At 42.5% G+C, this 22,499-nt stretch overlaps 1 protein-coding gene across 4 annotated transcripts in view; it reads left to right on the top strand.

Moving 5' to 3' along the window:
* The window catches only part of dnajc27 (DnaJ (Hsp40) homolog, subfamily C, member 27), a 58,176-nt gene extending 46,201 nt beyond the window's left edge, over positions 1-11,975 (top strand). For all 4 annotated transcript variants that reach the window (XM_048536669.2, XM_048536666.2, XM_048536665.2 and 1 more), the window contains 3 exons: positions 4,552-4,674; positions 5,243-5,400; positions 8,872-11,975. In XM_048536669.2, the coding sequence (XP_048392626.1) occupies positions 4,552-4,674; positions 5,243-5,400; positions 8,872-9,004 (414 nt within the window). In that variant the 3' untranslated portion in view covers positions 9,005-11,975. The remainder of the gene's footprint in view (positions 1-4,551; positions 4,675-5,242; positions 5,401-8,871) is intronic.
* Positions 11,976-22,499: the final 10,524 nt, after the last annotated feature.

The raw sequence follows: 22,499 nt of genomic DNA, 5'->3' as shown, positions 1-22,499 counted from the left end.
TAGGTAGTGCAGGGGTCCCCTGAGGTCCTCTCATAAATCGGTTTTTCGTTTTGTAAGCTAATGAGGATGCTGGTTCCTCAGGGGAGTACAATCAGATCCAAGCTTCTGACAGCAAAAGTAGTCTGACTGTACAGTGAGGGAGGAAGAAGAAAACAAGTGTGATTGTATTAGGGGCTTCATTTGTTATGGGAGCAGACACATATTTCTGTAACTATCAACACGACCCCAGGATGGTATGTTGCTTGCTTCGTGCCAGGGTCAATGGTGTCACAAAGTGGGTACAAGACACTCTTCAAGGGAAAGGGTTACCAATGACTTAGTCAGCAAGTTAATAAGAGAGTTTAGGATTAGGGACAAAGAAATGAAGTCCAAAATGGAATTAAGAGTGCACCCATGGTGGTAGATTGGGAAAGAGGCAGGTGCAACAAGATCTGGATGCCCTTGTACACCAGTTGCAGGAAGTACACATGCAGGTGCAGCAAGCAATGAAGAAGGCAAATGCTGTATTGGCTTTCAGAGATAATGGGAACTGCAGATGCTGGAGAATTCCAAGATAATAAAGTGTGAGGCTGGATGAACACAGCAGGCCAAGCAGCATCTCAGGAGCACAAAAGCTGACGTTTCGGGCCTAGACCCTTCGTCAGAGAGACATCTCTCTGACGAAGGGTCTAAGCCCGAAACATCAGCTTTTGTGCTCCTGAGATGCTGCTTGGCCTGCTGTGTTCATCCAGCCTCACATTTTATTATGCTGTATTGGCTTTCATAGCTTGTGAATTGGGTTGCAGGAGCAGGGATGTCTTGCTGCAACTGTACAGGGCATTGGTAAGACCATATCTAGATTATCGTGAGTCGTTTGGGTTTGGCTACTGATGGAGCGTAGGGAAAGTCTACCAGAATGATACGTGGGTTGGTGGGACTGATAAGACCATAAGACATAGGAGTGGAAGTAAGGCCATTTGGCCCATCAAGTCCACTCTGCCATTTAAATCTTGGCTGTTGGGCATTTCAACTCCACTTCCCTGCACTCTCCCTGTAGCCCTTGATTCCTTATGAGATCAAGAATTTGTCAATCTCTGCCTTGAAGGCATCTAACATCCCAGCCTCCACTGCACTCCGTGGCAATGAATTCCACAAGCCCACCACTCTCTGGCTGAGGAAATGTCATGTCATTTCTGTTTTAAATTTACCCCCTCTAATTTTAAGGCTGTGCCCACGGGTCCTAGTCTCCCCGCCTAACGGAAACAACTTCCTAGCGTCCACCCCTGATGTATGGTGAGAGACTGAATCAGTTAGGATTATATTCAGTAGAGATGAGCCTCACTAATCGTTATTTCTCACTGGGATATATCTTCACTCTGTTCCTTGAATTATTTTCTTAAACATCTGCTCTTTTTCATCAACCATCTTTGTTGCCAAATTCTCTTTTTGTTCCACTCCAGCCAGCTGTGATCTTATTCCTTTGTAACTGCCCTTGTTTAAGCTTAGCACAATTGTTCCTGACCCAAATTCCTCCCTCTCAAACTGAATGCTAAGTTCTACCACATTATGATCATTGTTTTTCAGAGATCCTTTACTCTGACATCATTTATTCGGTTTTCCTTATTACATGTCACCAGATCAAAAATAGCCAGGTCCCTGATAGGACTCACAACATATGGGCGGCACGGTGGCTCAGTGGTTAGCACTGCAGCCGCACAGCTCCAGGGACCCGGGTTCGATTCCAGCCTCGGGTGACTGTCTGTGTGGAGTTTGCACATTCTCCCCGTGTCTGCGTGGGTTTCCTCCAGGTGCTCCGGTTTCCTCCCACAGTCCAAAGATGTGCAGGCTAGGTGGATTGGCCATGATAAATTGCCCGTAGTGTTCATGGGTGTGTGGTTTATAGAGGAATAGATCTGGGTGGGATGCTTCAAGGGGCAGTGTGGACTTTTTGGGCTGAATGGCCTGTTTCCACACTGTAGGGAAACTAATCTAATCTAATGTTGTTCCACGAAACTGAAAGTGCTCAAGAATTCTTTCTCATGGTTTCCTCTGCCAGTCAGACCATCTCAATATATATGATGATTAAAGTCTGTCATGAATAATGCCCTGCCTTTGTCACATGTTCTCAATATCTCTTGATTTATTTTCTGCCCTTCTGTAAAGCTACTGTTAGGGGTCCTTTAGACTACTGCTACCTCCACCCCTATGAATTCTGAATCTTGCAATCCAATGTAATTTCTTGCTATTGTAGTTTATTCCATCCCATTGTTAAAAATGCTATGCCAGCCCCTTTCCTTCCTACCTGCCCTTTTGAGATTTATTGCTTTAATTATTGAAAGTAACATATAGACTTTAAGAGGACTGGGAGTCTTTATATTAACAGTTGCCTTGAAGCCCTCTTTGGACTTAGTGTTCTGTTCTGTGCACACAGGAATCGATGTAAGGAAGTCACCCCAAAACTGCAGGATTTCTCTGATATCCTATTCTCTGTAAAGTCCCTGGAACCTGATTGAGTTCCCAAATACCAGTGTTTCTTTCTAACTGGTAAAACCTGAATTAATGGACTATGACCAATTCTCATAGTCTCAAATTCAGGTAGGTTGGAATCGGAACTGGATATCTATCATCAATCTACAGCTGTCAACAATTCAGTTTTGTCAATAGGAAAACATGGACTCAAGAAGTAACCACATTCTATTTTTTATTTCCAGACATTTGGTCAACAGTTAATTTGTGTGACAATGCTAGAGTAATGGGGCTTGAGAATCAGAACACTTTGCCAAGTTGGTAGTAACAGCACAAGAGTGAAATGGTCATTCAGTGGGTTTACTCAGCACATTTATATTCAGGATGTAGCTGGTGGAGTAATGGGGCTTGATTATCTGTAATGTCACAGTCATAACATTTGCCCTTCTCCTTTGACGAGGTACAGATTATGAATTTGGAAGATGCTTTCGGAAGAATTTTTGTGACGCAATGCATTGTAATAGATTTTGAAGGTTGTCTTTCGGATGCCTACTTTGTCTTGGATGGTGTCAAGCTTCTTGAGTATTTTTGGAAGTTCACTCAGACAGGCAGTTGAAGGGAATTCCGTCACACGCTTGACGTGTGTCTTGTAGATGGTGTGCAGATTTTGGGGAATCAAGAGGTGAGTTATTCGCCACAAAGTTCCTAGTCTCTGACCACCTCTTAAAACCACAGTATTTGTTTGGCTGTTCCAGTTCAGTTTCTAGTCAATGCTAACTCCCAGGCTATTGATAGCATATGATCTTGTACGGTGCAGTCATATGAAATTTCAGAAATATATTATTCATAAGATTAAAGAGGAATTTAAAAAGAGATTTCGGGGTCCTTTTGGAGAATATTATTCCCATCCTGGTTAGACTTGCTAGGCCATTATAGAATGTGACATTAAACAAGTAAGAGACAGAACAGTTGCTAAGTTTCATTGATCAGTTGAACTGGTTGTGCATTCAGGTCGTATCAGAGATGAGTTTTGACCTTTGGAATTTAGCTCCAGGGCAGAACAACACTGTGGTTCACTATATTTTAAGGGGAAATAACGAATTAATACAGTGAAATTTATACAAATGACAACTTAAATTTCCATTGTTGAGTGACCAGAAGAGTTTGAAATTTGTCATTTTCAATCATTCTTCATATGCTAAAGCTCCTGGTAGGTATTTGAGTTCTGCTGTTTCCTAACAGTTTTGATGAGTAAAAATGGGAAAAAGAATCCTTTTGCTCAGGTCGCTGAGAAGATAAAAAGTTATTGAAAATACACTGCTTTAGTCGCTGAAATGCTGGCTGTTGTGGAAGCAGTGAATGTGGTCAAGTGATTGCAGTATAGCATTAATAGTGGCATCCACCTGGCAATGTGAAAGATTGATATCATGTCCATGAAAAGCAGGAGAATTCCACATCAGGAATAAACTGACTATTCAATTCCCATACTTATGAGGAAAAGTTATTTTGGAGTTGAAAGATTAGCTCTGTTTTATTCCTCTATAGATGTTGCTAGACCTGTTGATTTCTCTAGCACTTTTTAATTTCATTTAATCAATTATCTGATTATTTTTAAAAAGTGCTTGTCCTAAAAAATTGTTAATGCTCGAGAAGAGTGACGTCTCTTAGTACTCAGTTCTGAGAAAGGGTCACCGGACCTGAAACATTAACTCTGTTTTTGCCTTCACAGATGCTGCCAGACTTGGTGAGCTTTTCCAGCAACTTTTTTTTTGTTCCTGATTTACAGAATCCGCTGTTCTTTCAGTTTTTTCTCTTGGTACCGTGTTTTGTGCAGGATTAAATGCAGAGGGAGCTTTACATCTAACTCTGTGCTGTACCTGTCCTGGGAGTGTTTGATGGAGACAATGTAGTAAAAGATGTACTCTGTAAGTCACCCTGCACTGTACTTGTCCCGGATGCAAGGCATGTAAAGTATTGCTTTATTACATTAGTAAAAAAGAACTTTGAATGTATCAGTTATTTCATCACAAAATGAATTGATGCAATGAAAGCCCTTGCTACTAAGTGGAGTGGGCCTTCTTTTCCTGTTCTTGTTTCTTCTTCTAGGTTGACTGTGGGAAGCGGCGTGTGATCGATGAGAGTGAGGGACGGCTTTGGGCAGAGAGCCGAGGGTTCCAATACTTCGAAACATCGGCGCAGTCTGGAGAGGGCATTAATGAGATGTTCCAGGTACATAGACTGGAGTCATTCCACTGACCCAGTGACCAGTGGAAAATTGCAGGGTTAGATGATGAGAAACAGCTGGGAGCAGGAAGCCACAGATTGTGGTCTGTTCACATGTCTGTGATCAGAGACATTCTTGTTTTCTGAAGAAGTGTCTAGGCCCAAAAAGTCTGCCTTCTTGCTCCTCTGATGCTGCTTGGTCTGCTGTGTTCATCCAGCTCTGCACCTTGTTATCTCGAACATTCTTGTTCCCTCGTTTGGGTATAGTACAGAACTCCCTTCATCCCCAGCACCATAAAAGTTCCTGGGATCGGCGATCATCATACTGTGATAACGTCTAATACTCTGGCATGATATCTGGGTTTGCCATGCTGCAATTCCCCTTGGAGCATACACTGTGATTCTCCCTGGAGTACTATGCTTGATTCCCAGAGAGTAGCATGTTGTGATTCCTGGGAATGCTTCAAAGAGTGGGGAACAAAGTATCTGCTGTGTGCAATGATCTGCAAAGAATACTGTGCCAAATTCCTGTTTAATCCTATTTTCCTTTTCTGTACATTCCATCTGGATCCAGGCATTCTTCTCATCAATTCTGGATTTGTGTGAGAATGGTAAACGGCCTCAGTCCAGTGTGAGCTTAGGGTTTACGAAGGAGCAGGCAGACACCATCCGCAGGATACGTAACAGCAAGGATAGTTGGGAAATGCTGGGAATGAAGCCTGGAGCCTCCAGGTAACGCAAATTCGCCTTGGCCTTCTCATCATACAGTAAGAGAAACCTTCCTACTAGAGTGTGGCCAGCACGTGGATTTATACTGGTTCCAGCTCATGGATAATACAGGCAATAAGCTGTTTGTTATGTACATAGGAGCATAAGAAATAGGAGGTGGAGTAGGCTGTTTTGCCCTTTGAGCTTCTTTGACCATTTAACAAGACTGTGACTGATATTTTCATCAATTTAACCTTCCTGCAGTGTCCTATATAGAACATAGAACATTACAGCACAGTACAGGCCCTTCGGCCCTCGATGTTGTGCCGACCTGTCATACCGATCTCAAGCCCATCTAACCTACACTATTCCATATACATCCATATGCTTGTCCAATGACGACTTGAATGTACCGAAAGTTGGCGAATCTACTACCATTGCAGGCAAAATGTTCCATTCCCTTACTACTGTCTGAGTAAAGAAACTACCTCTGACATCTGTCCTATATCTTTCACCCCTCAATTTAAAGCTATGCCCCCTCGTGCTCACCGTCACTATCCGAGGAAAAAGGCTCTCCCTATCCACCCTATCTAACCCTCTGATTATTTTATATGTTTCAATTAAGTCACCTCTCAGCCTTCTTCTCTCTAACGAAAACAGCCTCAAGTCCCTCAGCCTTTCCTCGTAAGACTTTCCCTCCATACCAGGCAACATCCTAGTAAATCTCCTCTGCACCCTTTCCAAAGTTTCCACATCCTTCTTATAATGCCGTGACCAGAACTGTACACAATACTCCAAGTGTGGCCGCACCAGAGTTTTGTACAGCTTCACCATAACCTCTTGGTTCCGGAACTCAATCCCTCTATTAAAAGCTAAAACACTGTACGCCTTCTTAACAGCCCTGTCAACCTGGGTGGCAACTTTCAAGGATCTGTGTACATGTACACCGAAATCTCTCTGCTCATCTACACTGCTAAGAATCTTACCATTAGCCCTGTACTTTGCCTTCCAGTTACTTCTACCAAAGTGCATCACCTTACACTTGTCTGCATTAAACTCCATTTGCCACCTCTCAGCCCAGCTCTGCAGCTTATCTATGTCTCTCTGCAACCTACAGCATCCTTCGTCACTATCCACAACTCCACCGACCTTAGTGTCGTCTGCAAATTTACTAACCCATCCTTCTACAACCTCATCCAGATCATTGATAAAAATGACAAACAGCAGTGGACCCAACACCGACCCTTCTGGTACATCACTAGTAACTGGTCTCCAGGATGAACATTTCCCATCAACTACCACCCTCTGTCTTCTTTCAGCAAGCCAATTTCCGATCCAAAGTGCTATATCTCCCACAATCCCATTCCTCCGCATTTTGTTCAATAGCCTATTGTGGGGAACCTTACCGAACGCCTTGCTGAAATCCATATACACCACATCAACCGGTTTACTCTCATCCACCTGTTTGGTCACCTTCTCAAAGAACTCAATAAGGTTTGTGATGCACGACCTTCCCTTCACAAAACCGTGCTGACTATCCCTAATCAATTTATTCTTTTCTAGATGATTACAAATCCTATCCCTTATAACCTTTTCCAACACTTTACCAACAACTGAGTTAAGGCTCACTGGCCTATAATTACCAGGGTTGTCTCTACTCCCCTTCTTGAACAGGGGAACCACATTTGCTATCCTCCAGTCATCTGGCACTATTCCTGTAGACAATGACGAGTTAAAGATCAATGTCAAAGGCTCGGCAATCTCCTCCCTGGCTTCCCAGAGGATCTGAGGATAAATCCCATCCGGCCCAGAGGACTTATCTATCTTCACCTTCTGACGGATTTCTAATACCTCTTCCGTGTGAACGTCAATCCCACCTAGTCTAGTAGCCTGTATCCCAGTATTCTCCTCGACAACATTGTCGTTTTCTAGAGTGAATACTGTTGAAAAATATTCATTTAGCGCTTCCCCTATCTCATCTGTTAATTCACTTGGTAACCAAAATCAATTATCCTTGAATATGCTCAAAGACAGGACACTCATTGCTCTTTGAATTAGAGAAATCCAATGATTCTTGACCCTATACCCAGGTTATCCTGGTAAGATTTGAAGTGATATATGAACAAAGAACGAAGAACAAAGAAAAGTACAGCACAGGAACAGGCCCTTTGGCCCTCCAAGCCTGTGCTGATCCAGATCCTCTATCTAAACCTGTTGCCTGTTTTTCCAAGGATTTGTATCCCTCTGCTCCCTGCCCATTCATGTATTTGTCTAAGTGCATCTTAAATGACGCTATCGTGCCTGCCTCTAACGCCTCCGCTGGCAACGCGTTCCAGGCACCCACCACCCTCTGCATAAAGAACTTTCCACGCATATCTCCCTTAAACTTTTCCTCTCTCACTTTGAAATTATGACCCCCTGGTAACTGAGCCCCCCACTCTGGGGAAAAAGCTTCTTGCTATCCACCCTGTCCATACCTGTCATGATTTTGTAGACCTCAATCAGGTGCCCCGTCAACCTCCCTCTTTCTAATGTAAATAATCCTAATCTACTCAAACTCTCTTCATAGCTAGCACCCTCCATACCTGGCAACGTCCTGGTGAACCTCCTCTGCACCCTCTCTAAAGCATCCACATCCTTTTGGTAATGTGGCAACCAGAATATGGATCGTGTTCAATCTTATGTCATCAATCCAGTACCAATGCCACTTTGGTGCTCTAATCTGACGATGGGATCAAAAATATTGACAGTCATGGAAAAGAACAACTGCCTCATGAGTGTTTGAAAAAGGGAAGACCATTTCACATCAGAACTAAGTTGTGTCTGAAATATTTGTGCTCCTATGTCCTTTCAAATATTGAGAGAGTATCTGTGTATTCATATAATTGTACAGCACAGGAATGAGCCCTTTGGCCCATAATGTTGTGCTGACCATTATGCCAAATTAAACTAATCCCTTTGTCTGCCCTTGATCCATTCCTTTCATATTCATGTGCTTATCTAAAAGTCTCTTAAACGCCCTTATCATGTTTGCCTCCACCACCCTGGCAGCTCGTTCCCACTCCTACTAGTCTCTTTTTTAAAAAAAATTCCTCGCACATCTCCTTTGAACTTTCCCTCTCTCACCTTAAATGCACGCCCTCCCCCTAGTTTTGGATATTTCAACTCTGGTAACAGGATTCTGACCATCAAGCCCATCTATACATGTCAGAATTTTGTATACTTCAATCCCCTCAGACTCTGCCAATCCGGAGAAAACAATCCAAGTTTTTCTAGCCTCTTCTTGTAGCTCATACCCTTTAATCCAAGCAGCATCCTGGTAAACCTCTTCTGCACACTCTCCAAAGCCTCCACGTCCTTCCTGTAATGTGGCAACCAGAATTCAAAGCAGTACTCTAAGTGTGGTTTAACCAAAGTCTTATAAAGCTGCATTCATGGCCATATTGTGTGTGCTGGAGGATAATTGTCGACCCTGAGACTGTGTCACTTTTACAGGGATGAAGTAAACAAAGCCTATCGGAAAATGGCCATGCTGCTTCATCCAGACAAGTGCCTCGCGCCAGGGAGTGAAGATGCCTTCAAAGCTGTCGTCAATGCACGAACTGTGTTGCTGAAAAACATCAAGTAGAAGAGGGGAGTACCATCAAGGTCCACTTTGACTCTGACATTAGAGATGAAATTGTCCTCTGTCCAAACAGAGTATTACACCATCTGCAATTCAGATCTTGGTGGAAATAAGGATTCAGAAAATGTGACTTAACAATTGGATGTATGTTGCAGGATTAATAAACCTGAACATTAAAATTTGGTGTAATTCTTACACTTGTTGATATAATCTTGCTCATTCCAAACACTATGTAAAAGAAGGCAAGCTGCAGCAATGTCGTTTAAAGGGAAAGAAGTTCAGAGATGGTAGGCCACGTGTGAAGAGTATTAAACAGGTCCACTGTTGAGGGAGGTATGTATTCCACGTTGAGAGATGGAGGATGAAAGGAAATTGAGATGTGCTGAATGTGAGACCTTCAAGAAGCACAGATGAGCATTGGAATAATATTGTATTACTTCTCACCCACTTCGCATGTTATCCTATTTCAGGTGTCCTATTTAACAGCTCCTTCCTTTAGTACACAAAGCTTCACTTCTTCTGTTCAAAGAGCCTCAACACTATGTTTGTCTAGGTTTCAGCTTGTGGGTGCTTCTCAGCATGCTGCAGTAACAGGTCTTAATTTGTATCATACGTGCTGCTCATAATGGAAGACCAGATGAGTTTTCTTGCGGTCTTCCACATGATTTTATTTTCAGAAAATCATCTTGGTGGGCAATCACTGAGGCTAACCTATGGTATTTGGAGCGTATCCACAACCATCCGAAACTGATACCTGCTGCAGGTTGTAAAATCAAGTGTCACAAACCCTATTTTTTACAACTGTCTTGAATGAAGTTTGAGCCTTTCACCACTGGGCTGTTGGTCACTCAATGTTTGCTGAAGGGCTCATCATCTTTCATTTCTGATCTGCTGGTTTATGCCTTAGTATTTTCTGAAAATTGATTGTATTGACTTAGGCGATGTTCCTGCTTTGTCTTTATTTTATTTCTGAAAGTACATGGTGTTATTGACTCTTGTTAAGGTGACACACCTCACCTGCCAAGCAGGTGTGTTTGATTCTGTCACCCTGTTAGGCAACATTGTCCAAGTGGCTTGAGTGAAGCATTGGTGTTCTGTCCCACTTGTTATTTATATCCCTCGGTTTGCTAGGGTGGTTGGCATCACTTCCAGTTCTGTTTTTCAGTGGTCTGTATATCAAGGCCAGTTCGTTGTGTTTGTTGATGGAGTTCTGGTTGGAATGCCAGGCCTACAGGAATTCCCTGGCATGTCTCTGTTTGGTTTGTGCTATTATGGATGTGTTGTCCCAGTTGAATTTGTGTCCTTCTTTGTCTGTGTGTATTGACAACACTGAGAATTGATCATGTCTCTTGGAGGCTAGCTGGTGTTCATGTATCCTTTTTGTCAGTTTTCTTCCAGTTTGGCCTATGTAATGTTTCTCACAGTCCTTGCGTGGTATTTCAGCACTTCAACTTCTAAGGTCCTCCTCACTCTGAATAAGTCATGCATATAGCTCTTCTAGATGAAGAAGGGTCCTGACCCAAAACGTCAAGCTTTCCTGCTCCTCTGATGCTGCTTGGCCGCTGTGATCATCCAGCTTCACAGCATGGGAGGAAGCCCAGCTCGTCCCCTCCCCCCACTGCATCCCAAAACCAGCCCAGTCTGTCCCCGCTTCCCTAACCTGTTCTTCCTCTCACCCATCACTTCCTCTCACTTCAAGCCGCACCTCCATTTCCTACCTACTAACCTCATCCCGCCTCCTTGACCTGTCCGTCTTCCCTGGACTGACCTATCCCCTCCCTACCTCCCCACCTATACGCTCCTCTCCACCTATCATCTTTTCTCTCCATTTTCGGTCCGCCTCCCCCTCTCTCCCTATTTATTCCAGAACCCTCACCCCATCCCGCTTTTCTGATGAAGGGTCTAGGCCCGAAACATCAGCTTTTGTGCTCTTGAGATGCTGCTTGGCCTGCTGTGTTCATCCAGCCCCACACTTTGTTATCAGGGATGTTGATAGTGCAGGTTAAGTGAAGGGAATGTGAGAATGGCAGAACAATGTTGTGTCTACCTGCCAAACTTTAAAGAATAGATGGAACATTGGAGTAAGGGGAGGGGAGAAACAACATGGTGACAGAGAATGTGACAAGTAAAGCTGAAAGAAAGGGAAGAAATGGGAGTGAGTTCACAATCTGAGAGTCTTGAACTCAATAATAAGTCCAGAAGGTTGGAAAAGTTGTCTGTGGATGGAGATCTTATTTTAGACTAAGATGGTGGAGGCGTAGGATGCTCCAGCTAGAACTCATTCACTCTGCCTGCTCTTCTTTTCTTCTTTCTCTTCTCATTTTCTTCCTCCTGGTTTATTTTTCCTTCTTCTTCTCCTTATTTTCTTCCCTACGACTCCCAGCCTTCAACAACAATTCCCAGCTTCCATTGACGTCAGGCAAGGAGCGATAACCCCCAGCCTCCAGTAAATGATAATTCCCTGCATCTGGTGAAGACTCCTGACCTGGCACAGTGGCCTGCCATAGTGGTCTCTGGGCATGGTGTGGTGTCCTCCTGGCCTACTGCAATGGCCTCCTGGCATGGCATGTCAACCTTTCGGCCTCCCACAGTGGCTTCCTTGCCTTGGCGTGGGGACCTCCCAGTGCGGTGTAGCAAGGTGACCTCCTGGCCTGGCACAGCAGCCTACTCCCATAGGGGCTTCCTGGAATGGTGTGACAACCAACCAGCTTCTTGTCGCGGTCACCTGGCATAGTGTGTCGCTGGTGGGGTGTGGAGGCAGGGCCCAGTGCTGACAGGAAGCTAAGTGTCAGTGTGATCTGCTATACTGAACTCTTTTCTGTAATGCTGAATATTTTGTTTCAGTAACAAATCTAGTAATGAAAGAAGCTGTGCCGATGTACTTTCATATCTAAGTCAGTGCTGTAGTTGGTGATGTATAAACTTTTCACTACACTCATTGAATAAGTGTGACAATAAAGGGTATTCTATTCGATTCTGAGATGTTGTTCCTTCCATTTGCGCTGTAATTCACTGGAGAAAGGTGCTGTGTTAAAATGACCAGCTGTGGGAAGGTCGGGGTCATGCTTGTGCACAGACCAGAAGTCTGCACGCCCAGTCTGCGTTTGGTTTCTCCAGTGTAGATTAGGCCCATTTTTCCTTCTGCCCTTTGCAGCATGCACTGAACTGTTTATTTTGAGGCTGTAACCATCTCATTGAAATGCACGTAAATAAGCACATTTCCAGGCTCCCTGGTACAATTCACAAAACTCAAAAATGAAATGGAAACTATGACTTTCACCTCTTTTAGCACAGGCATTGTAGGGCTATAAATCAAACTTAAAGCTATACGTTCTTCTTCCACTTTAGATGCCCAGCTTCAGAATAACCATGTGCTATATCATGATTCTTCACAACAAGTCACAAATAATCAAAATAATCTTCCCTCCTGTCTCCCATGACAATCTTCGTAATGCACCTGGTGACTGTTCCGACTACAAAACAAGATTCCAAATTGCAGTATTTTGCTGTTGATAATTTTGTGGCACAGTGAAGAGTGTGCTTACCATCAATCCAGTATGTGAGGTGGAGGAGATCCTTGGTTGAATAGTGTTTTCTGTGGCTCTAAACTCAGCTTCAGTCAAATGTCATAGCACTGAGGGAGGTAATTCAGCACATCTGTGTTGACCAAATAAACTGTCCATTCTAACTCACTTCCCAGCATCTGTTATACAATTATAACATCTAAAAGGCATCTGGATGGATTTATGAACAGGAAGGGTTTGGAGGCATGTGGGCCCAATGCTGGCAAATGGAACCGGAATAACTTCGGATATCTGGTTGGCATGGATGAGTTGGACCAAGGGGTATGTTTCCATAATGTACAGCTCTATGACTTGATCTGCAGCCTTGTAGATTAGACCACTTCAGATGCAGATTCCCTTTAAATGAGTTGAGTGCCTAAGCCATCAAACTGAAAAGTGAATTCTAGGCACCTGCCACCCTCTGAATGAAATGGATTTTCCTCCTGTCCCGTCTAATGCTTCTACCAATCACCTTGCATCCAAGTAATTGATCTGTTTGAAAGGGGAAGTGAATCCTGTCTGTCCACTGTCTCCAAACCCCACATTATCTTGTATGCATAATTCAATCACCGTCTGTCTCCTCTTCTAGGGAAGACAACCCTAGCCTATTCGATCTTTCATTTTTTTCTGCAATCTCTCAGACCTTGCAACATTATTGGAAATCTGTGTAGTCTTTCTAGAGCAATTACTTTGAAAATAAAACCAGTCTGACTTCAAGTTAGTATACACCCAGATTCTAAACAAGGCTTCACACCTAAAATGTATTGCCTGACCTGGGATGTCACCTCTGGTGTACTGAAGGAATGGATATATCTGGGCAGTGACTTGAAAGAAATTATGCGATTTGCATATTAATCCTTTCAAAAGCCATTTTAGGTTTGTTCAATGCATTTGCATCAGTTCTATGACGTTTTGATCTTTTGCTCATAAATTCTGTGTCTGATGCTACCTCTCTCACTATCGTCTGAAGAAGGAGCGAGGCTGTGAAAGCTTCTGTTGGGCTATAATCTGGTGCTGTGTGATTTTTGACCTTGTCCGCTCCAGTCCAACACTGGCACCTCCACATTAGCAATTATGTTATTCCTATAATGTGACCAGAAGTGTATACAAGAAGACTTTTAAAATATGAGGGCATGGATAAGGTGAATAGAAAACAGCTGTTCCCCTTAACTAAGTGGTCAGTAACAAAGGGGATAATCTTGTGGTGAAAGGCAAGAGGTTTGGAGGGAAATTGAGGAAAAGTCTTTTTTCACTCAATTGAGTAGTGGAAATCTTGATTGCCTTGCCTGGAAGGACAGTAGAGGCAGTTAACCTCTGAACATTTAAAACATACTGAATGAACACTTGAAGTATGCCATTCCAGGCCATTCCTAGTGCTGGAAAGTGGGGCTAGAATAAATTTAGTAGTTTGGTGAGCTGAAGTGCCTCTTCTTTACTTATGATTCTATAAACTCCAGCTATGGCCTAAACAGTACCATATTGATCTGGCATTATATTCCTATTTTTGTATTCAGTACTAACAATGAAGGAAGACATCCCATTTGCCTTCTTTATCACCTTTCTACCTGCTCTGCCACCTTCAGGAATTTGTGGATGTGCAGTCCAAGATTTCTCACTACTGCTATCCTTCTCTATTGCTTTTTCCCTTGCTTTGTTTGCCCTCCCCAAATGTTTCATTGCATTGAATTCCATTGCCACTCTTCTACCCACTCAACTAAACCGTTGAAATCATTCTGTAGTGGACAGCTGTTTTCTTCAGGTTCAACTATTGAACAATTTCTGTGTGATCTACAACTTTCCCAATCATGGAATCCATGTTTAAGTTTAAATCATTAATATCTATCCCACAGCAAAGGACTCAATATTGATCCCTATAAACCACCACTGGAAGCTGTTTTCCATTTGTAAAACAATCCATTAACAATTACATTTTATTTCCTGTCACTAAGTTTATTTTGGATTTAATTTGCCACATTCCCTTGTATCAAATGGTCTTCAATTTTTCAGATCAGTCTGCCAAGTGATACCTTATCAAATGCCTGACTGAACTATCAGGCAGGGATATTATACATCTGGCCCTGGTTATTTATCCTCCTTCAAGGAGGCCAATCTTTCCAATATTTCCCCTCACATTTTGCTTATTTTTATCTGATATTTCATATTCCTTTTTACCTAAAATGTCTGCATCATTCTCTTAGAAGATGAAGACAATGTACACATTAATAATCCTGCACATACCTTTTATATCCATGCACACATTACTATGTACAAATTTGACAGGCTCAACCTTTTCCTAAGTCATCCTGTTGTTCCTAACTTACTGTTGAAACATCTTTTGATTTTTTTCTTATTTTTACTGGCCAGTTTTTTTGGTGTCCTCTCTTTGCTTTCGTAATTTCCTTTTTCATTTTGCCCCCTTGTGCCCTACGATCCAGTAGGCCTATGATGACTTTAGAAACATAGAAGATAGGAGCAGGAGGAGGCTTCGAGCTTGCGCCGCCATTCTTCACGATCATGGCTGAACATCCAACTCAATAGCCTGTTTTCTTTCCATGACCTTTGGTCCCATTCACCCCAAATGGTATATCTAGTCACCTCTTGAATACATTCAATGTTTTGGTATCAACTACTTCCCATGGTAATGGATTCCACAGGCTCACCACTCTTTGGGTGGAGAAATGTCTCCTCATCTCCGTCCTACATTGTCTACCTCAAATCCTCATACTGTGATCCATGGCTCTTACTTTTATCCTCTTCTCGGTTTTCTAATTTTCAAATTGACATAGTTTTTTTTTGCTTTCTGTTACCCTTTATGCTTCTGGATAGACAAGGACTCTAGATTTGGCAATATCATTGTTTGTCTGTGTGGGGACATGTCTACAATGTGACTGTAGAATCTTACTTTTGAATGCCACCCTCTGATTTGTCACTGACTTTCTTTTAAGAAGCTGTAACCTGTCCCATTTCTGCCAGGTCTTCTAACATTATAAAGTTTTCCTTGCCCAATTTGGAATTCCCATTGTACCTTAATGTTCCATTAAGATGCTAAATCTAATTGTGTTATCCCCAAAATGCTACTTAATCCACCTGCCCAGCTTCATCTCCTAAGACTAAATCAAGAATAGTGCCCTCTCTTTTGACCTTGTTATGTACTAGTTAAATAAGTTAGGCAGTGTTTGCTGACACCAATAACTGCAGACGACACATATCACTTGGGAATGCATGGTTCCTAGCAAAGTAATCTATGCAAAGAACAGCTTGTGCTGAACACCAGTGACCTTATATTCTTCTCTTTGGTCCTGCATTTCTCAAATCTGAAAATTAGGATGAATCAAGCATTTAGTGTTGAACACAATATCCTTATTTACCCTGACAAAATTGCTCATAATTTTGAACACTTCTGTAAAATTACTTCTTAATCTTCTCTGCTCCTTTCTTGTATTTAAAATCCTTCATTCGTGGTTTAATTCTAGTAAATCTCTTTCAGACTCTTCAGGGCTTTAACATCCTTCCTTAAATAAAGTGCTCAGAACTTAACACAATACTCCAAATATGGTCTGACCAATGATTTGTATTGGTGTAGAATCACTTCCTTGCTTTTATATTCTCTATTTATATCCTTTATATCTTTTATATCCTCTATTTATAAACACAAGGATTCTTTAAGCCTCAACAACTGTTTCAACCAGCCTGGCCACCTGCAGAGAATCATGCACATGAACTCCAAGGCCTCTCTGACCCTGTATTCCTCTCAAAGCTGTACCATTGGGTCTGTATTGTCTGTCTGAATTCTTTTTACCAAAATGCATTACCCTGTACTTCCCTGCATTGAAGTTAATTTGCCAACTTGTTAGTGTCCCTCTGAAATCGCTCAGCATCATTCTCACACATCAGTATTCTCCCAAGCTTAGCTTGATCTGTGAATTTAGAGATATCACCCTCAACACCCATCTCCAATTTATTTATATAAATCAGAAAAAGCAAAGGTTCCAATACCAATCCCTGGGCAAAACCACATTCACGTTGTCTCCAATCATCTAAATGTACCCTCTCTTTCCTATTTTTTAGACAATTTCTATTCCATGCTGCCAAGGACCCATCAATCTCAAACATTTCTAATTTGCTAACCAAGCTGCCACATGGCACCATTTCAAATGCTTTCTGAAAGTCCAAATGTACAACATTCACATCATTACCCTCACCCACTGCCTGTGTCACCTCATCAAAGAACTTAATTAAATTTATCAGTCATAACCTGCCCTTGACAAAATCTCCCCTCTCCCCACTGCATCCCAAAACCAACCCAGCTCATCCCCTCCCCCCACTGCATCCCAAAACCAGCCTGGCTCATCCCCTCCCCCCACTGCATCCCAAAACCAGCCCAGCTTGTCCACGCCTTCTTCCTCTCACCTATCCCCTCTTCCCACCTCAAGCCGCACCTCCATTTCCTACCTAGTAACCTCATCCCGCCCCCTTGACCTGTCCGTCCTCCCTGGACTGACCTATCCCCTCCCTACCTCCCCACCTAGACTGTCCTCTCCACCTATCTTCTCCTCTATCCTTCTTCAGTCCGCCTCCCCCTCTCTCCCTATTTATTTCAGAATCCTTTCCCCAACCCCTTTTTTGATGAAGGGTCTAGGCCCGAAACGTCAGCTTTTGTGCTCCTGAGATGCTGCTTATCCTGCTGTGTTCATCCAGCTTCACACTTTGTTATCTTGACAAAACCATGTTCACTGTTTAGTATTAACTTATTTTTCTCTTAAGTGTATATTTACTACTTCCTGCACTATGGCCTCCATAATTTTTCCCATTGTTGAAGTTAAATTGTTTTGAGATTGATCTTTTTATCACCTTCTTTATTCTGCCTGAAAATTTCATGCCTAGTTAAACTGAACTGACATCCTTGCCTCTCTTCAAGCCAAGTTTCTGTTGTGGAAACGATATCATGCTGCCATGTATCAATTGGTGTTTTTGTCTCATTGGTTTTATTCACTGGATGTGTGTTTTCACATATATACCTTTTAATATTACCAAATTTCTGTGCTGTACATTGTTTAACTTCTTTTGCTAATGGACAATGCTGTAAGTGCTGAAAAGTCATAGATTAATACAGCATGGAAACAGGCCCTTCTATGCTGACCATGGTAACTACTCAGCTAGTTCCAATTGCCCGCATTTGGTCCATATCCCCTAATGGTCCATTCCCATCCATGCACCTATCCAAACATTTTTCAAATGTTGCTTTTGTGCCCACCTCAACCACTTTCACTAGCTCAGTGGTGAGCACTGCTGCTTGACAGCGCCAGGGACCCGGGTTCGATTCCACCCATGGGCGACTGTGTAGAGTTTGCACATGCTCCCTGTGTCTGTGAGGGTTTCCTCTGGGTACTCTGATTCCGTCCTGCAGTCCAAAGATGTGCGGGCTAGGTGGATTGGCCATGTTAAATTGCCCCATAGTGTTCAGGGATTTGTAGATTAGGGGGATGGGGTCTGGGTGGGATGCTTTGAGGGTTGGTGTGGACTTGTTGGACCGAAGGGCCTGTTTCCACACTGTTGGGATTCAATGATCTACGATCGATGATATATGCACCACTTTCTGCATGAAGAAGTTGTCCCTCAGATCCTTCTTAAATCTATCCTCTCTCACCTTAAACCTTTGCCCTCTAGCTTTCAATTCCCCATGCCCAGGAAAAAGATTATATGCATACATCCTATCAATGTCCCTCATGATTCGATACACCTCAATAAGGTCACCTGTCATTGTCCTACATTCCAAGGAATAAAGCCCTGTCCTGGGCAACCACTCCTTGTAACTCAGGGCTATTAGACCTGACAACATCCTCGTAAATCTTCTTTGTCCACTTTCCAGTTTAACTATGTCTTTCCTATAACAGGGTGACCAAAACTGTGCACAGTACTCCAAGTACAACTCACCAACAACTTATACACCTGTAACACAACATCCCAGCTCCTGTAATCAATGCCTCGACTGATGAAGGCCAGCATACTAAATGCCTTCTTCACCATCCTGTCCACCTGTGACGCTGCTTTCAACGAACTATGTACTTGTACTCATAGGTCCCTCTGTTCCACAACACTCCTCAGGACCTTCCCATTTACCGTATAAGTTCTACCTTGGCTCACCTTTCCAAAGTGCAATACCTCACACTTATCTGTATTGAATTGCATTTACCAATCCTCAGCCCACTTGCCCATCTAATCAAGATCCCTCTGTAATTTTTGATAACCTCCTTCATTATCAACAATACTTGCTAATTTTGTATCATCTGCAAACTTATTAATCATACCTTGTACATTCATATCCAAATCATTTACGTAAGTAACAAAAAAATGAAGATCTCAGACCTGAACCCTGTGGCACACCGCTAGTCACAGGCCTCCACTCCAAGAAGCAACCATCAACCATCAATCATCACCCTCTGCTTCCTACCATCGAGCCAAATTTGAATCCAATTAGGTAGCCCTCCTTAGATCCCATGTGACGTAAAAAGATCAGGACAAGCTGATAAAATGCCAAGATTTCAAATAATTTGATAATGGGTAGTCCATGAGTCATGAGGCAGAGTGACAGGATTGATAGCCGGATAAGAATAATCAATTCACAGACATACATCGCTCCTGTCTTTCTAGTCGTGTTAATGGGTATTGTTGAACCTGAGCCACGATGTTCCTTCTCCAGCATTGAGCCTGCTTTTAAGACCATGGTGCCAACATCATGAATAAAGTCTCATGTTTGTGACAGAACAACATCCTTGACTGTGCAACCATATATGCCATCAGTTCTCAAACTGACACACTTTATCAAGTTATGGGTGTCAGACGTCTTTCTTGCCTGTTCGAATTTAATCAGGGAATAAAATGATGTGCCTACTTGTTCAATTGTGAATGTTTGATTCATCCTAACTTTCAGATTTGAGAACTCCTGTCCCCCAGAGAAAAATGTAACGTCACTGATGTTCGGCCAATGCTATTCTTTACATTGAAGACTGAATTCATGCTGCTGATAATTGGCCGTTACTACAATGAGGGCTTGCACCTAGTTAATCATTCTTTGAAAGATGCTGTTCAGATAGAGTGATGTTTTATAGTGTGGTAACTACTCTGAGGATTGCTATTTTTTCTCTTACTTTTCTCCGTGCCTACATTATAGTCATAGTGGATCGCTGGCAAGACGGAGAATAGCCTAATTTCATAGGGCATTCAGATACAGGGTATGTATCATTTTTATCTTCATTTACTCTGTTATGCATATAATCCTGAAGATTTTGGAAAAACAGCATTTCCCAGCATTTATATTTGCAGGCCCTGGGTCTTCCTCTTTGTTCAGGTGAGATGTTCTCACTTCTCCGAAGTGTGCATTTTAAATGCATTGCAGTATTTTTTCAGCTAAGCCCTGTTTATGATAACATTTTTCATTACATTAAAAGTCCTGTACCAATTTGGAATATTTTATTGGCTGGCAGAGGCATAGTGGTCTTGTCACTGGAATAATAATCGAAAGACTGAGGTGAATGGCCTGGGGACGTGGGTTTGAATCCCAACATTGCAGAAGGCAAAATCTGAATTAATGAAAATCTGGAATTAAAAGCTAGCCTATCTCACATTGTTGATAGTTGGAAAAATAAACTTATCTGGTTCACTCATGTGGAACAAAAATGTGTCATCCTTACATGGTTTGGCTGATGTGTAACTCCAGAGCCACGGCCGTATGGTTGACTCTTAACTGCCCTCTGAAATGGTCCAAGCAAACTAATCAGTTCAAGTAGTAGTTAGGGATAGGCAATAAATGCTGGCCCGGCCAGGTTTTCGCACATCTTATGAACACATACAAAAACACTTTATGGTTGCATGGAATGTTTTGTAATATTTATATAGTGTACACACTGCTGTGTACTCCTAACACTGCTAGGTATACATCTGTTACACTGTAGGGTTTGGGCCTAGATATGTGCAGGTCTTCCTACACTTGAGCATGGATTGCTTCAGTATTTGAAGAGTCCCTGAGGGAGGCAATAGCCTAGTGGTGTTATCACTAGACTATTCATTCAGAAGCTCAGCTAATGTTCCAGGGACCTGACTTCAAATCCTGCCATGGCAGCTGGTGGAATTTGAATTCGATAAAGAGTCTGGAATATGGAGTCTAACGATAACCACAAAAACCCATTGTTGATTATTGGGAAAACCCATCTGATTTCCTAACATTCTTTAGGGAAGGAAATCTGCCATCTTTCCCTGGTTGGGCCAACATGTGACACCAGATTGTTACGGAGAAGTGGTTGACACCTCTCTGATAATTGAAACTGAAGCACCCAGAGAAGGTTGCCTTGCCTTGTTCTCTGTTAAAGGAAGTGTGAAAAGTCGTATACTTGCCTCTCACCCCCAATTTGTTACAAAGGAGAGGTTAAGTAATAAAAAAATCCCTGATTCTCATTTTATAAGCGACAAGTAACAATTTATTTATCTAACAGTGAACAAGTTAACAGAGCTAATAACAAACCAAACAATAATCTTAACTGTTAACTATTCCCAAATAAAACAAAATTCTATTGGCATGCTGTTCCAATAAATACAATTCCCACTTATATAAACCAAAGTAATAAGAAAAAAATTAAAACTGGAATAGATAGTCTTTCAATCATTCCCACTGCCACTTCTCCAGTCTTGATCAGACTTTTCAATCCGACCTTACACAGGGGAATGCTAAATCTCACTCCATTTATTCCAAGATTGCCATTCTGTTCGATAACACTTAAGAAGGAGTGCCAAATACTTTCATCTCTTACTATTACAGACTGACCAGCTCCTATATCTCACAATATTTTAACTTCTTTACCTAGTCCCTCTGTTCTTTCTGAGTAAACCTCACCCACAGAGGTGAAGTATTTGAAGAGATTGGGCACTATCTCACTATCCAGCCAGCGACTAGGCTGTGCACTCTCCTGCAGCTCCTTGACTTCTTTTGGGTTTTCCTTCACTTTCTCATTGGTTTAGCCTCTGTTACCACATCCTTTTCCCTAGTGTCTCTTGTAAGCTACCAGCAGTGTGATTTTGTGTGTCCCCCTCTTTTCCAGTGGAAACAGCAGAAGCCTTTCACCTCTTTTTCACCCTCTTGGGTTTATTTTTTCACATGTGGTAAACTGTTCCCAGTTGCTTTTCATTGACAGATTTCCCTTTTTCCCCATTTCTATCCGTCATAGAATGAATTTTCTCTTGGAAGCTGGATTTTGATTTATTCACTAATGTGTATTCATCTGCTCTTCTCACTGTTATAACTTTCTGTTCCTCGACATGATGTGGCACGGTGGCACAATTAGCACAGCTGCCTGACAGCACCAGGGACCTGGGTTTGATTCCAGCCTTGGGCATCTGTCTGCATGGAATCTGCACATTCTCCCAGTGTCTGCCTGGGTTTCCTCTGGGTGGTGTGGTTTCTTCCCACAGTTTAAAGATGTGCAGGTTAGGCGGATTGACCATGCTAAATTGCCATCATATCTAGGGTGGGAATTACAGGGATAGTGTGCGGGGTCAGTCTGGGTGGGATGCTCTTTGGAGGTTCAGTTTGGACTCGATGGGCCAAGTGGCCTACTTTCACATTGGACGGATTCTATAAGTTCTTATCACTTCTGAAAGTGAGATTGTAAACTCCTTCAGTAGAATAATCTCTCTAAGAGCATCGACCTTATCCTCATCACTTATCCTGCACTTATCCCCTCACCCCTTCTCTTCCCTCCTGCAACAGCGATAGGGTTCCCCTTATCCTCATTGACCATCCCACCAGCATTCATAACCAGAAGATCATCAGGTGCCATTTCTGCCACCTCCAGCAAGATGCTACCACCAGACACCCTTGTTTGCCTTCTACAGGGGCTAGTCCCTCTGGGACACCCTGGTCCACTCTTCCTTCATCCCCAACA

Source organism: Stegostoma tigrinum, chromosome 9 (assembly GCF_030684315.1).
Source record: "Stegostoma tigrinum isolate sSteTig4 chromosome 9, sSteTig4.hap1, whole genome shotgun sequence".
Taxonomy (NCBI): Eukaryota; Metazoa; Chordata; class Chondrichthyes; order Orectolobiformes; family Stegostomatidae; genus Stegostoma; species Stegostoma tigrinum.
The sequence above is the reverse complement of the archived record's forward strand: the minus strand, read 5'-3'. Positions and strand labels throughout refer to the sequence as shown.